At 31.6% G+C, this 16,397-nt stretch overlaps 1 protein-coding gene across 4 annotated transcripts in view; it reads left to right on the plus strand.

The window, feature by feature from the left end:
* Positions 1-16,397, plus strand: part of STXBP5L (syntaxin binding protein 5L) — a 346,905-nt gene that overhangs the window by 176,711 nt on the left and 153,797 nt on the right. For all 4 annotated transcript variants that reach the window (XM_045851924.1, XM_045851926.1, XM_045851925.1 and 1 more), the window contains exons 13-18: positions 2,200-2,347; positions 3,258-3,325; positions 8,865-8,905; positions 10,839-11,056; positions 12,912-13,084; positions 15,941-16,066. In XM_045851924.1, coding sequence (XP_045707880.1) covers positions 2,200-2,347; positions 3,258-3,325; positions 8,865-8,905; positions 10,839-11,056; positions 12,912-13,084; positions 15,941-16,066 — 774 coding nt within the window. The remainder of the gene's footprint in view (positions 1-2,199; positions 2,348-3,257; positions 3,326-8,864; positions 8,906-10,838; positions 11,057-12,911; positions 13,085-15,940; positions 16,067-16,397) is intronic.

Below are 16,397 nucleotides of genomic sequence, written 5' to 3' on the forward strand. Positions count from 1 at the left end.
AGCCAAGTGCTGGAGGCAACCTAAGTGCCCATCAGTGAATGAATGGATAAAAAACTGTGGTACATTTACATGATGGAATACAGCAGAAAGAAAGAAGGAACTCCTACCTTTTGCGACAGTATGGATGGGCCTGGAGAGCGTTATGCTAAGTGAAGACAGGTGGTCAAGAGTTTTTTAAGACAGATCAAAATGCAGGCCCAGGCTGGTTGCCACTGATGAGGGCCTCAGGCTGTGTGTGAGTTGGATAGGTCAGGGTTTCAGAGAGTCATCAGGGTGGAGCTAATGTAGTTCATCAGGCTAATGCCATGTGGGGGGAAGGCCCAGCTCAGTCCCATGGTACCCATGGGACATGCTGAAGGAAGACTCAACACAGGGACATTGGCAACTGTTTCTTCAGCCCTCACCCCAAAACCACACAACTCAGTCTCTCCATGTATGACTCTGGGGCCCTTAAAGCTCTTGTCCCTCTACCTGAGTTCACCGTTGAGTTCCTGTGAGTGAGAGTTAGTGTGTTATCCCTTTAAGGTGATACATGGGTTTCCAACAGTCTCCTTCCTGTCTCATGCAGACAAATGGAAGCCTTACTGATTTTCATTGCCAAATGTTCTGTGGGCTCTTCTTCCTAGCATTGGTGTTCCAGGCTTAGTAGGGGCTAAAACCTCTCACTCTTCAGGGGAAACCTTTGCAACTGAAATATCCCTCTGGATTATCCATTGCCACATTTATGAGTGGGGCCAGTTCGTTATGTGTCTCCACCCATTCTACCTGCTTCTATGTGTCTTTTCTGAATATCTAAAGTTACAGAACTTCTGTTAAGCCAGTCTTCAGATGGTTATTCAAGTTGATTGTCCTATAATTTAGTTATAATTTTTATGTGGTAGTGGGAGGAGATGATTACAGCTTCTACCTTTTCCATCATCTTGACTAGAACCTCTGGATTCCTTTTCAAGTTCCTTCCTTCCTTCTCCCCCATTCAATCCTCTACATAAAAGCAAGCATTAGGGCTTACAATTTCTTCTTTTCTTGGTTTCTTGGATTTATATTTCCATAGCAACCAGTTTACACTTTTACATATAAATTCCTATAATAAATTTTTAGCCAATATTTCTTTTTAAAGTATATTTTCCATAGTCTTTGCCAATATACTAAAATATCTTTCTCCAAGCACTTTTGCTATATTGTTTACCTGTGTCAACCACTTGTGTCACACCTTGTCTGGAGTCTATCATTGCCACCACTTGCTATTATCAAATTCCAAATTATAGATCTGGTTTTTAACCTGATACATTTATTTTACTTCTAATTCTTCAATCTAAGAAATGTTGATAATTTCTGCCCTGAAACAGGGGACTTCTAATCCATCCATTTTTATGTACTTGGCATTTTTTAAACACAACTTTGTTCTTCCCACCTGATTTTGCATATACTACTATTCCTATTTGGGAAACCATTTGTAGCATACACACACTCACATATACCATACTCTGAAGATTGGACTAAATTATTCATTAAATTCCTAACAGTATAGGAAGGAAATTATTTTTAATAGCCCCTCTCCACCCACCCCCAAAAGCATACATTGTATCAGGAGTAACATGATCACACAAACCTGGAACAGATAGGACATAAGGTAATATTCTATTTCTTTAGTGCCTGGTACATCTGGTAAGTAAGAACTACACAATTTATTGTGGGTATAAGTATTATTAATTTGGTTCTATACTTATATGCCTGTTTAAAATTATGGTAGGCTTGAGGATATGAAATTTACTGCATCAGTAATTCTGCATGCCTTCTACATTCTCTAGTTTACATAGGAAATTATCTCAAGCATGGTATAATCACATGCATCTTTAAATTACTCCTGCAGAAAAAAAAAAACATTTACTTATATATTATCTCCCCATGGAAAAATTTACTAAGATATTTTAATACTTATAGTATGTTATATAAATATTTAGATTAAAGTGGTATCATTGTAGAATTTTTGAATTATAGAAAAAATTTACTTATACAAGTAAAATTCTACCAATATTCATATTGTATTTTATAGATAAGTACTTTATATGACTCTTATGGTGCATAAAAACAATTAAGTGAATGTATAATTAATATATAGAAGGTTTGGGATTTGCTTTATAGGTTATTTTATTTTTTATCATTGCAAAATGAACCTAATATATTGTATTTATCTATTAGTTTTCCAATCTTTGAAAATCCATATCCCATGGACATTCATGAATCACCAGTTACTTGCACAGCATACTTTGCCGACTGCCCTCCAGATTTGATTCTAGTACTCTATGCTACAGGAGTTAAGCATAAAAAACAAGGATACAGTAATAAGGTAAAAGTAGCAGTTAAAAATAAATTGTGTTAGATTCATATTCATATCATGTGATTACACATTTTTGTCATACTATTTTCATACTTTCTGTAGAAGAATACTTAAACTAAATTCTTTTTTGAAATCAAAAGCTGGAATCAATAAAAAACATAACCTCTGGAATTCAAATTTCCTAAATGGTACATAGCTTAAAACCTATAGAAATTTTTTATATAATATGTACATATTATATACTGGTATACTTATCTATCACATATATTTTTATACTAAGAATACATTTAAAGTAACAAATTTGAATTATAAAATGTAACTTTTAACTATTTTGGATGAAGGATTATATTTTAATAAATCCAAGTCAACTCTAGTCATTTCTTATCAATCAATGTTTAATAAGACAATCATCAAAAGTCATTTATTAAATAACTTTCTAGAATTCCATTTTATTGTACTTACTATAGGATTCAAATACTTACAATTGTATTAGACCACCTATTATGATTTCTGTTATTTGTACAGGACTATTGGGATGAATAACTCTGGGGGTGGAGGTGGGGGCACAATTAACATAGTATTCTGTGTTAAATGGCACCACAGTAGTTTGGTAATACATAGATCATATGGCAAATGTAGCAACATTGTATTTGTATCATTGAAAATATTTCTTTGACTTTTTAATATGAATGGTAATCTTTGTTAATATCAGTGTTTTTAAAGATGATGGAATTATACATTTGGAATATTTTGCTGAATGAAAGAATTAAAAGATGGCTACATACTTTATCCTCCACTACTTTACAGCTATTGAGTTCTAAGAAAATCTTTCACCATTTAAAAATATTGTCACTTTACATTTTTAAGTTATTTAAAATTAAAAATAAACTTATAAACTGTTCCTGTATAATATATTTAGGAGTGGCCAATCACTGGAGGAGCTTGGAACCTTGGAACACAAACATATCCAGAAATTATTATTACTGGGTAAGTGGGAAGTATCTTTTAAATTTATCAATTCATCATCAAAAATATTTTATTGAGCTTTTACGATTTCTCATAATTATGCTCTAGGCAGACTGACAGTTTAAGTAAAAGTAAAAATGTAAGACACATACATGCATAGTTTGTGGATACAGACAACAGTGTGGTGAAGGCCACAGGGAGGGGAGGGTGGAATCTTGGTGGAGGTGGACAAAGTTGAGGGTGATGGGGGGCATCTCTAATAGTGTTAACAATAAAAATAAGATACAAATTTTGTGCAAAGATTATAACCCTGGTGGAAGATAGAATCAAACTACTGAGAACTTAGACATATAACAAAAATAATTAAATGTACATTATAACAGTGGGAGAAAGTCAAAGTATGAAAAATCATAAGAGACTAGTCAAGGAAGAATTCCTGTGAAAATCATAGATTATTAGCCTAAGGAAGTCCCTTACCAACATCTCTTAATTCCTGCCAAATGACTGTTATATCAGGTGGTTATTTAAAGTATACTTCAAAACTTACAGCACCAGAAAAGTCACTGCTTTCTGTAGCAGCCTACTCTAATAGTAGGAATAAAAATAGAGACATACCAATAGATAAAGGTGAGATTTAAAAGATAATAAGTTAGTCTGCTTATGAGACAATATACTAGAAGAAGTTTTCCCTATTTTTCCCACTGAATACAACTAAAAACCCTAAATAGTATTAAATTAAACAAGCATAAGATGACTGGAAAAGATGAGGAGAAGTCATACTGGCGAGGCCCCCAGGTCCCATGGAATAACGTGGTGGCAAGTTTCTTGTTTTGGGTGTTTTTATTTGTTTATTTGTTTGTTTGGTTGTTTGTTTGTTTGTTTGGTTGGTTGGTTTGTCTCATATATCCCAGAATTAGAGCTGAAGAAGCTGGCAACCTGGATCTGTCAATGGGTACAAACAAACAAATAAAACACAAACAAAAGTTAGTCCTCTGTAGCTAAAGGGCATGAAAAAGGATAGCCTATCAAGACAGAAAACTTTTAGAAAATAATCTCTCTAGCTAACTACCAGAGGAAAAAAAAAACTATTGTCCTACCCCAGCCACTCAAACAAAGGCAGATTGAGGACCCTAGATGTTTACCTTCAGTGGTCTATGAAAAAGGTGCCTCAACTTCCTCCTGAGAAGAGTATCATTTTCTGACTCTAAACAAAGGCTGAATAAGAAGCTGGGACTTTTAACTCTGCTGGATGCTGATGAAACCCATCACCTGTGGTGTCGAAGGAGATCCTGTGGGGAGAAAAATTTCCATGACAGCCAAACAGTGATGAGCCATATACCCTCTACCTTTTGTGTCCGTGGAAATCCAGTGAATAAAGAGAAAAGAAAAAGAATAGGGCTGAAAAAAGTATATCAGGAAATAATACCTGAAAACTCTCCAAATTTGGCAGAAAATGTCAACCTATAGATTCCAGAAACTGAATGAACCACAAGAAATCCATATGAGTCACATCATAGTCAAACCTCTGAACACTAAACACCAAGAAAAAAAAATGAAAATAGCAAGAGAGAAGTGATGCCTTACCTATAGGGCAAAACAAATGTGAATGATGGTGAATTTCTCATTAGAAACTGTGGAGGACAAATGGAAAAGACTTTTCAAGTGTTGCCAGAAAAGAACTGGCAACCCAGAATGCTATACCCAGCAAAAATATTTGGGAATTAAGGAAAAATCAACACATCTGCAGAAGAAAGAAACAAAGAATTTTGTCAGCATCAGACCTACCTTAAAAGAGTGGCTAGAGTAAGTTCTCTAAACATACAGCAAATGATAAAAGAAGGAACCTTGGAATATCAAGAGGGAAGGAAAAACACAGTAGCAAAAATGTGGGTAAATACAATCAGCTTTGAGTTTTTAAAAATATATTTGGTGGGTAAATGCAATAGGCTTTTCTTCTCTTGAGTTTTTAAAATTATATTTGATGGTTAAGTAAAATATTATAGTTACATTGTCAGGTGTGGTTTTATTTACATCTAGGGGGAATATTTAGACAATATAAAAGGGAAAAGATAAGGTAATGTAAAGGGAGGTAATGTTTTTATACTTTCCTCAAAATGGTAGTGTGATGGCACCAGTAGACTGTGACAAATTGTTATACTTCAAGCAACCATTTTTTAAAAGCCCAATGCAAACAGATACACTTAAAAAATGCACATTGAAATAGATGTACTAAAATAATTCAGTTAACCCATACGTAGGCAGGGCAAAACAGGAAAGAAAAAAAATGACAGACTAAAGCCCTAACACATCAATGGTTAAGTGTAAATACTGTAAATACTCCAATTTAAATTCACAGATTGGCAGAGTGGATTAAAAATTATGACCCTACTCTATGCTATTTATAATATATTCACTTCACATAAAAGAGTACAGTAAGGTTGAGAGAAAAATAATTGAAAAATACTCTATAAAAATTTGGTGGAGAATGACATTGGCAAGATATCAGAATAGATAGCTTCAGACCCTGTTCTCCCACAGAGGGGCTGATGTAACAACAATATATGGCCAAGGAACCAGTAAAAAGTTATACTCAGGCAAGCTTAAAGCTAAGAACTGGCAAGTTGAAATGGGTTTAAGCAGCCCTTTAATTTCACTTTGACTATGTCAGCCCCTCCACAAAATTGGTATAGCTTGTGTTCAGGAGGAAAGCCCAACTTACACCTTCTCTCATTGGAAAGAGGAGCAGTAGAATGTACATCAAATGTTCCTGCTTTTTAGGGGGTTTCCAAAGAGATTAGTTTCTGTCTCACCTGAACCTGAGTGGTGATGGAACTTGGATGCCTGGAGGGGGGGTGCAGAGAGAAAGAAAGAACTCAGTGTTTGTTCTATATCTGTGAAGTATGCCATTGGTACTTTAATAGGCATTGCATTGAATCTATAAATTGCTTTGGGTAATATGGACATTTTGATGATGTTAATTCTTCCAATCCATGAACATGGTATATGTTTCCATTTGTTTGTGTCTTCCTTAATTTCTTTCTTCAGTGTTATGTAGTTTTCTGAGTACAGGTCTTTTACTTCCTTGGTTAGATTTATTCCTAGGTATTTTATTTTTCTTATTGCTATATCAAATGGAATTTTTTCCCCTGATTTCTGTTTCTGATATTTCATTGTTGGTATACAGAAATGCCTTTGATTTCTGGACATTGACTTTGTATCCCACTGTTTTGCCAAATTCATGTATTAGGTTGAGTGGTTTTTTGGTGGAGTCTATAGGGTTTTCTATGTACACTATCATATGTTTGGTGAAAATAAAACTCATTTCACATGTTAAATTTTTTTTTAAAAAAAACTCAGTGGCTGTTGAACTTCCCCCAAAACCTGTAGTACTAAAGACAGACAATAGTGGGAGCATGAGACTACAAGCTCCTGGAGAAAACCAGCAAACCTCTCTAATAGGGAAATTACACACACAGGCCCAGAGGAGAAACATCTCCATTAAAGGTGTGAGGCCCAAAGATTTCTACTTAGACAGATTGGTGAAGGTCTTCCCCTGTACAAAGCCAGTTCATAAGTGGTAGGTTTATTTTCAAATGACAAATTCCCAACAAGAAATAACAAGGCAAACAAATAAACAGGTAATTAAAGGTACAAAATAAACTTACAGAAATTGATCTCTAGTCCTATTAAGAAACAGAGATCTGTGAATTACCTAACAAACAATTCAAAATAATTGTCTTTAAAAAATGCAGGGCACTAAGAATATAAATAAACAAATAAACAAAATTAAAAAAATAAGGCATGAGCAAAATGAAAACAAAGTGATAGAAACTATAATAATGAAAAATATTTGGAGTAGAAGAATAATGGAATTGAAAAATATATTAGTAGCATTCAACTTCAGACTTAATCAGAAGAAAGAATCAGTGAACTAGTAGATAGGTAATAGGAAATTATAGAGTCAGAGGAAAAAAGAAAAAAAGAATGAAAGAAAGTGTTATATCTGATAACAGTTTAATATCAAAAGTATGGGAAGAACTCATACAATTCAACATAAAAAAAAAACAATTAAAAAGACAGAGGACCTGAATAGACATTTCTGCAAAGAAGACTTACAGATGACCAATAGACACATGAAAAGATGTGTAAGCATGTTCAACCTAAGCTCATCACCACTAATCATCAAATTCAAATTCAAACTACAATGAGATATCACTTCATATCTGTCAGAGTAGCTATTATAAAAAGATGACAGATAAGGCCTGGTAAAGATGTTTAAAAAAGGGATTATAAATTAGTGAGCTACCATGGAAAACTGTGTGGATATTTTTTAAAAATTAAAGCTAGAACTAAAATATATATGAACCAGCAATTCCACTTCTGCATATTTATACAAAAAGTGAAAACAATAATTTGGGAAGCTGTATAGCACCCCTATGTTCATTGTAGCATTATTTATAATAGCCAAGATATGGAAGAAGCCTAGGTGCCTATCAATAGATTGATGGATAAAGACCATGTAGCACACATAAACAGTGGAATATTACTCAACCATAAGAAACAATGAAATCTTGCCATTTGTAGCAACATAGATGAACCTAAAGGATAATATGCTAAGGGAAGTAAGTCAGACAGAGAAAGCCAGGTACTGTATGATTTCACTTACATGTGGAATCTGTGGGTTGTTGCTAGATACCCGTTAGCAGGTTGAAGAAGTTTCCTGTTCCTAGATTGTTGAGGTTTTATTTTTAATGAATGGATGGTAAATTTTTGTCAAATGTTTTTTCTTCATTTATTAAGATGATCTGGTTGTATTTAATCTTTCAGTATGGTGAATTACAATATGATGACTGAGTTTTTTTTTAATTTTGAACTGGCCTTGCATTCCTGGGATAAATCCCACCTAGTTGTGATGCATGATGTATGACGGAATCTTGATTTGATTTGCTAATATTTTGTTGACAGTTTTTATGCACATGCTTGAAGAATATTGGTTTGTAATTTTCTTGTAATGGTTTTTTCTAGTTTTGATTGAAAATAAAGCTGACCTCAGAAAATGTATTGGGAAGTATTATCCTATTTTATTTTCTTAGTGAGTTCTCATACAATTACCATTATGTTATTACCAAATAATGATAAAACTCTAGATAGGTTTATGGATTTGACTTTTGTAATTTGAGGCTTAACTTTAATTTCACCATGATATTCATTTCAAAAACATTTTAATATCTAAATTGCCTTGGGTATCTTTTTATTTAATGTAAACAATTTTATGTTAAAAATATTGTTTTTTCCAATAGGTAGGTTTTAATTGCTCTCTATTACAAAATAAAATCTTAGAGTAAAATTTAAGTAATTATTATTTCTTTTTAAGTTTAGATTTTAATGTATTGTTTTATATTTAAACTATTGTTTTGTGCTTAGAAATAATTTAGTGTACACTTGTTTTCATTGAAACAGTATTTTTTAATTGAATTTAACATTAACTCAAGTTTTACACTTTTAGAATGATATTTTTATTTAATATACTTTAATTTATGCTAATTTGTTTTTTGCCTAGTCATGCAGATGGATCAATAAAATTTTGGGATGCTTCTGCAAGTAAGTTTTACCTTTCTCCTTCTATAACAAAAAACACTTGGTTATATATACTCCCAGCCATTCACCACTTTTTAGTTCAGACAATTAACATTTCACTTACATTTTTAGCATATGTGCATGGTTGTGTTACAAAAACCCATTTCCTATATTATTAGATAAATTTAAAGTATCTCTACTGTACTTCTATAATATAAACTGGACTGAAGTCATTTTTTACCACCAACCATTATATTTATAAAAGGCAAATTGTAAAAGAAAAGTGCATTAGAAAAAGAACCAAGCTTTGTCAGGCTACATCTGTTCAAGGAATGTCCTTTTACCTCCTAACTCTGTGGTATTGGAAAAGTGTTTTTATCCCATTAGTATTCACTTTTCATGCCCCTCTACATATTTACATACACACTATGTAAATATGTACAACCCATAACTTTTTATAACCATTCATGACTAAGTTGCAAATATGCTGCTCTTCTGATACTGAATGCCCTTAAATACTTAATGTACATTTCCTACAAATACATTCTTTTACATAAATTATAGTGATTAAGATCAGGAGATTAATATTTATATGGTATTATTATCTAACCTCCAGATTTTATTCAGTTTTTGCCAATTGTCCCAATAATATCTTTTTTAAAATTTTAATTGTTCAAGTGCAGTTTTTGGCCTTTTACTCCCATCCCATAGTATCTTTTATAAGAAAAGAAAATCTAGGCTCATTTATGGCATTTAGTTATCATATCTTTTGAGTTTTATTTAATCTGGAACAGTTCCCAAGTTCTTATTTCATGAAAAAGACGTTCATGATGAGTTCAGCTGACTTCTTTTGTAAAATCTCCAATTTGAGTTCTACTCATGCTTCTCATGATTAGGTTCAGATTATACACTTTTGGCAAGAACTCCCAAATTTTTAGAATTTTTGTCAGGAATCCTTTGTTGAATTAGAGCTTTCTCATAGACAAGTCATTGTCAGGGTTTAAAATGGAAGAAAATTCTCCTAAATAAATATTTCTGAAATTTCACAAACCCAGAGTTTCTTAAAATTGTAACTGACCCTTTCCTAACACTGAGCCATTCAGAAAAGATTCTTCCTAAATAAATATTCCTGAAAATTCACAAACCCAGGGTTTCCTAAAATTATAACTAACTCTTTCCTAACACAGTCATTCAGAAAAGATTCTTTCTAACATAATCACAGCTTATTGGATTCCCAGTATTGCTGGCTGGTATATTGTAAGTGTTTCTCATCTGAAGGAATGTCTAAAAATTTGTTGAGAGGAGTAAACCCTCTAAGAATAGTACCAATTTCTCATCTAGTAATCTAAGAGAAAAATTAGGGAAAAAATTGAGGGGCCTCCCTTAGAATTAGGTTCAGTATTTCCATTGTAAACTTTCTGAACTCCAGCATTTCTGTTGAATAAATGAGAATAATACTTCATGGGACTTTTTAAATATATATATATTTATTTATTATTAGAGAGAGCGAGGAAGAGAGGGAGAAGGAGAGAGAGAGTAAACATCAATGTGAGTGAGAAATATCCATCAGGGACTGAACCTAAAACCTAGGCATGTACTCTAACCAAAAATGGAACTGGCAACCTTTCACTTTGTGGGATGACACCCAAATAACTGAGCCACACCAGTCAGGGCTTCATGGACATGAGACTGTGCATATGAAGGACCTACCTATTCCTTGGTATATAGTGTATGTTCAATAAGTGTTTATTTTTCCTTGTAGTCTTCCTTCAAGTAAACTGTACTGATAAAAGAGCATGACATTGAATGCTTACTGGTTAAAATGTAATTTATTTTATCTATTTGTCTTTTGTCTTTTAACCAATATATTGAAGAAACTTCAACAACATTTAAGAATTAAGTTCAAAAAAAGAATTGAGTTCAAATTAGAAGGTAATTATCCTTCAATGTCTTATAGTAACTCTACAGATGCTGTACAAGCTAAAAACTTCAAAAGTGTTTGAAAAACAGAAGATAGGAGAAGGAAAACAAACCTGTGAAATTGTAGAGGAAGATCCATATGCCATTCAGATGATTTACTGGTGTCCAGAGAGCAGAATATTCTGTGTTTCAGGAGTCTCCGCATATGTCATAATTTATAAATTTAGCAAACATGAAGTAACAACAGAAATAGTGGTAAGTCATTCAAAATTTAAACTTTACACTTAATTAAAGGAAAGTAATTTCATAGATTTTGGTTAATACTTGGTATGGTTTTAAACCATTAACACTGCAGTCTGTGGCCAATAATCCAATTCGTAGGATTTTTAATTCTTCTTCTTATATAGTATAACATTTTTAAAAGTTTGGTTTAAAATGACAAAAAAAAGTTTTCTGTAAAACCTTGGCATTATTAAATGGGATGCATTATGCCTATAGGTTTTATACAGATTTGTTATTGATTTATGTGTAAGTGTCCAATTAATTCAGGCTGTGTTTTGTACCTTTATTAATTTTTTTAAAGTTTGTCTTTTTGTCAATTAATGGCTATATATGATTGTCTCAATTATAATAATATTATTTTTAATGATTTTCTATATATTAACATTTTTTATAGAGTAGAAATAATTATGGTGTCAGCTTATCTAATCTTAATTTTTAAACTAATGAAATAATTTATGTAAAATAATTATACTCTCATGAAAGAAATAAAATCTAACTTAAGGCACCTATAGGTAATGGACCTTCTCTACCCAGGCCATTTCACCATTTTATCAGAAAATAGAGATTGTCTACTAAAGGCCTGTAAAGATTATCTATTCCAGGCATGTGTATAACTTTTTTTTTACCTCAGCAACTAAAGCATTACCCTTTTCAAGTATATTAGTTAAAACCCCAGGCTTTGGAGTCAGATAAGCCTAGGTTTTATTTTAATTCTGGCTTTATTAGTGACTCTATTAGTCAAGAGTAAATCTGGGTAAGGCCTAATTTCATCATCTATATAATTTCCTGTGTAAATGAAATGGAAGGTAATAATAAACTAGAAATGGAAATGTCAATTTTATAGGGTACTTGTGATGATTATTATATAAAATCATTAATATAGTGTCAAAGTATAGTAAGTACCCAATAATTAACTATTATTTTTGTCACTGGAGGTTTTTCATAAATTTTAAGATAATTATGATAGTCATTTTGGTAATATTGCTATATTCACCACCCCATAATGACATTTGTATAGACAATTATTTTGAATCTCAAAAATGCTGATTTTTACATTGTAAAACAAATGTTTATTACAAAATCAATTTTAATAAAGCATTAAATGCAATACTAAAGTACTTAAAAACATTTTAGTTTTAAAAAAAGATTTTGAGATCACATTTTTATTTTAATATAAATTATCATATTCTTTTTCATTAAGTAACTCTGACCAAGCTAATGAAATTAAATAATTAAGAGCCAAGTTAATGAAACAAACATATAGAAATATGAAATTTATTTTGGAAAATTATTACTGAGTTGAAGTCAAAATTAAATGAAGCTTTTTTAAAATTAAAAAGCCTTGTACAAATAACAATTTGTAAATTGAGGGTGGAAAGTGGGGTTGGGTGGGGTGGTGGGAGAGTGATGGGAGGAAAATGGAGACAATTGTACTTGAACAACCATAAAAGAAAAACCACATAATACACACATCAGTTTAATCTTTTCCACTGGAGTAAACATGACCAATATTTACCTTTATTTTATTATATATGGAATTGTAATTTATAGTTTATCCTAAGGAATATTTATTTTATAAATACTTTATCTCCACTGGTAGGTATTTTTCTTAAAATTCTGAAGAATTAAAAAGTATTTTACACTTTTTGTGAATACAACTTAATATTTCATATGATTATTTAATTCAGTTTGGGATATCTCAGCCTTACTATAAATAGAAATCAAATTTATTAATCAGAAAAAGATAATGCTTACTAAAATTATCAACTATTTTAATGTGATTATTTGTTATCGTGACTTAGATTAATTTAAACTTGTTCTTTTTAAGTCATTAGAGGTTCGACTTCAGTATGATGTTGAAGACATTATTACCCCAGAACCAGAAACAAGTCCTCCATTTCCAGATCTCTCGTCTCAGCTTCCTTCTTCAAGGAGTCTTTCTGGGAGCACTAACACTGTGTCTAGTGAGGGAGTAACAAAGGACAGTATCCCATGTCTCAAGTAAGAGTTGCTACCACATTTTAAAACAATTTTACATATTAATCATGTAATTATTTTAAACTGAGCTAAATAAAATCATCCTTCTCTCTTATTAAGTTGTTACTAAGTGATCTACAATCTCCCATAGGGTACCCTGATATTATCTTTGAATATCCCTGAAGAGGGTACAATATTTTCATCCTTCACTTGCTAATTCCTGTATTCCTTCCCAGAAACACCCTAGAGAAAATATAGCTATGATAAAATGGGAAAACTTTTGTCCAGACAAAAACATGGTCACTTACTTGGTATTTCCAAAATGGAAATGTATGTTAAGGGAAATTCTTTAGCCTTCTTAGAACTGAAAAGAAACCAAGTTTATTATCTACTGTAACAATACTATTTTAGAAAAAAAGAATTTTTCTCTCCTGATTGGTAGGATACTGTATACGTCTTTCTCTTTTTTAACTGATGCTATTTGGTAGTAAACTATGTTTTCTCAGTATATCTAAACAAATTTGGTGTCATATGCAAAGAAAACTTAAAGTTAGTCAAGCCCATAGTAATATTTGTTGTATTGTTTTTATGCTTTTTAATAAGCAAATATAAAAGAATGTACTTTCCTTAAATCATTACTCACTGCTTCTTTATCATCAAACCAAATGTGTTTTATATTAGCTGGTTGGAGAATTGAGCCTAAGCAAAAAATGTCTATGAGCTTCATACAAAAATATCTGAATCTGCTACTAAAGGAACTTTAGACACTTCTTATGAAAACACTTATGGAAAATTTAAAGATAAGATTTCAGAAGCAAAATCTGTTTACCACACAATTAGCAGTTGCTATTTTTTGTAATTATTATTTTTCCTCCAGAAAAATTTTCTTGTTTAGTACAAAATGAAAATAAAAGCAGGATTTACAGGGAGAAAAATCTACAAAGAGGAAGCATCATCATAAAATTTCAGCAAATGGAAAACATTCATAATGTTTTAATGCTATATATTCAATTTTCCCTTCATAGCACTTTGCTTCATTTAATTGATTTCTATTAAAATGAAAACCAGAAACAGAACAAAAAGCTCAGCAAAGCTCAAGAAAGTACTGTTTGCTAACTAACATGACCTATCAATAAAGTGTGGGTCTTTGAGTGATCTAAATATTTTTATATAAAATTAAAAAAAATAAAAGGTAGACATAAGAGAAAAACAGTTAAAACAACAAAAATTTGGTCATGGAGCTGAAGTAAGCAGTAACATTAAAGCATAATAGAAGAATTTAATGTTGACTTGAAAAGTAGTATAGATAATCTTAAGGATAATCAAGAGAATCAAAGTGAAAAAAAAAACAGTATAATCTTATATTTTGTATGTAATAAGGTCCTAAGAACCAAGCAGCAGAACTGATCTAAGAATATTATTCTGTAAATTATATTATATTACAAATGGTTTTTGAGTTGCATATAATCTATGCTTTGATAAATTGTATGTTAGCATCCATCCCTAAACCACTTTTCCTTTGCTGGATTTAGATTACTATATACATTAGCTGATAAATAAACATTTGAACAAGCCAATTCTTCATTTTTAGCAAAGTCACAATTTTTATCAATATACATATATTTGTGCAATTATTGATTTTTTTTTGCCTTTGTGCTTTCTAGTGTGTAAAATGGATAGTCACCCTATCGCTCACTAAGAGCGTGAGATTCAAACAAAAAAGTAGGTAAGGGAGTTAGCTAAAGAATACATGATGGAAGAGTGTTCTAGGCAGAAGGAACAGCTAGAGCAAAGGCCTTAACAAAGGGAGCGAGGTTAGTGGAGAAGATAGTAGGAGATGAAGTCAGATAGGCAATGGCAAGCCAGTGTAATGATACTGATTTTATTCCTAATCAAATGGGGAGTCATTATAGGGTTTTGAAGAGAGAAGTGAATTTTAAACGATCACTTTTGGTGGCTATGTTGAAAATGGATTTTGAGATGAGAGAAAAGAGTAGAAGCCAGGAGACCAGTAAGGAGGATGTTTGCACCTAACTAGAAATGATATTGAGGGCTTGCAGATTTAGTAATTAAAAATAGAATAAAAATGAATAAAGATGACTGGAATTAAATGAATAAAGAATATTCATTTAAATCTGAATTTCAGATAAACAATGAGCATTTTTTAGTTTCAGCATATCCCAAATATTGCATTGGACATATATACAGTAAAAAAATCTTATTTATTGTTTATTTGAAAGTCATATGTTAATGGATATCCAGTATTTTTATTTGTCAAATATAACTAGGGTATTAGCAGTAAGGAAGTAAAAAGGGATAATATTCTAAATATATTTTTAAGGTAACACCATCAGCATTTATTTGATAATTTATTGGCTGTGAGGTATGAGGGAAGGATATTAAGAATCATTTTAAGATTTTTATTTAACTACATAACTAGAAAAATAGGAGTTGCTATTAACTGGAGTAGAGAAGGTGCAGGTGGAGCAAATTTTAAAAGAGAGAGCAGGATCTTACATTGAGCAGTAGATTAAGTTATTCTTTTTTATTTTTATTCATTTTAATTTTAAAATAGGTAACAAATATTTCATAAGAAAAATAAATAATTAAAATACTATTCTCAAAAGAAAAAAAAGAAAGTGATAAAGACCAGTGGAAGTTGTGGGCCTGACTGACAAAACAGCTACTTAAAGAAAAGACTAAGCAACCACAAGTAGGTTATTGTACTTTGAGAAAGCTAGAACACACTGTCCACCTGCATAATGTTCTTAATGCCTAGGGTTGTATATTTCTGTAGGAAGATTCTATGTAAATTATGAAGGTGAGTATGAACATAGTTATTTAAACTGTATTAACAGATTTACTTTTTCTCCCTAATAGTGTTAAGACACGGCCAGTGCGGATGCCTCCAGGGTATCAAGCAGAACTCGTTATTCAGTTGGTGTGGGTGGACGGTGAACCCCCTCAACAGATTACTAGTCTTGCTGTAAACTCAGCATATGGAATGTAAGTAGCTAAATGTTCTTTCTAATTGTTATTATTTACCTAATATGTTTGATATATTTAAATATTTCCTTTAAAATACTTAAATATAGAAAGAAGCCCTTACCTGGATTTTTATTTGATAAAAATGGTATAAGAAAAATAATTATTTAAACATAAGCTATGATTATTTGTTCTTTCTTGATGTCAAACTTGTGATAGTATTTCCACTTTTAATGTTGTTGGCAAGTTGTTAGGATGTTATTACACTTATAATTTTTTGTTTGTATACTTCTACACTTACACAATTTTGTTGGTTTTGTTTAATATTGTTTTTCTCCTTGTGTTTCATTTT

The sequence above is a fragment of the Phyllostomus hastatus genome, unplaced genomic scaffold (genome assembly GCF_019186645.2).
Source record: "Phyllostomus hastatus isolate PE091 unplaced genomic scaffold, TTU_PhHast_1.1 phas_contig_86, whole genome shotgun sequence".
NCBI lineage: Eukaryota > Metazoa > Chordata > Mammalia > Chiroptera > Phyllostomidae > Phyllostomus > Phyllostomus hastatus.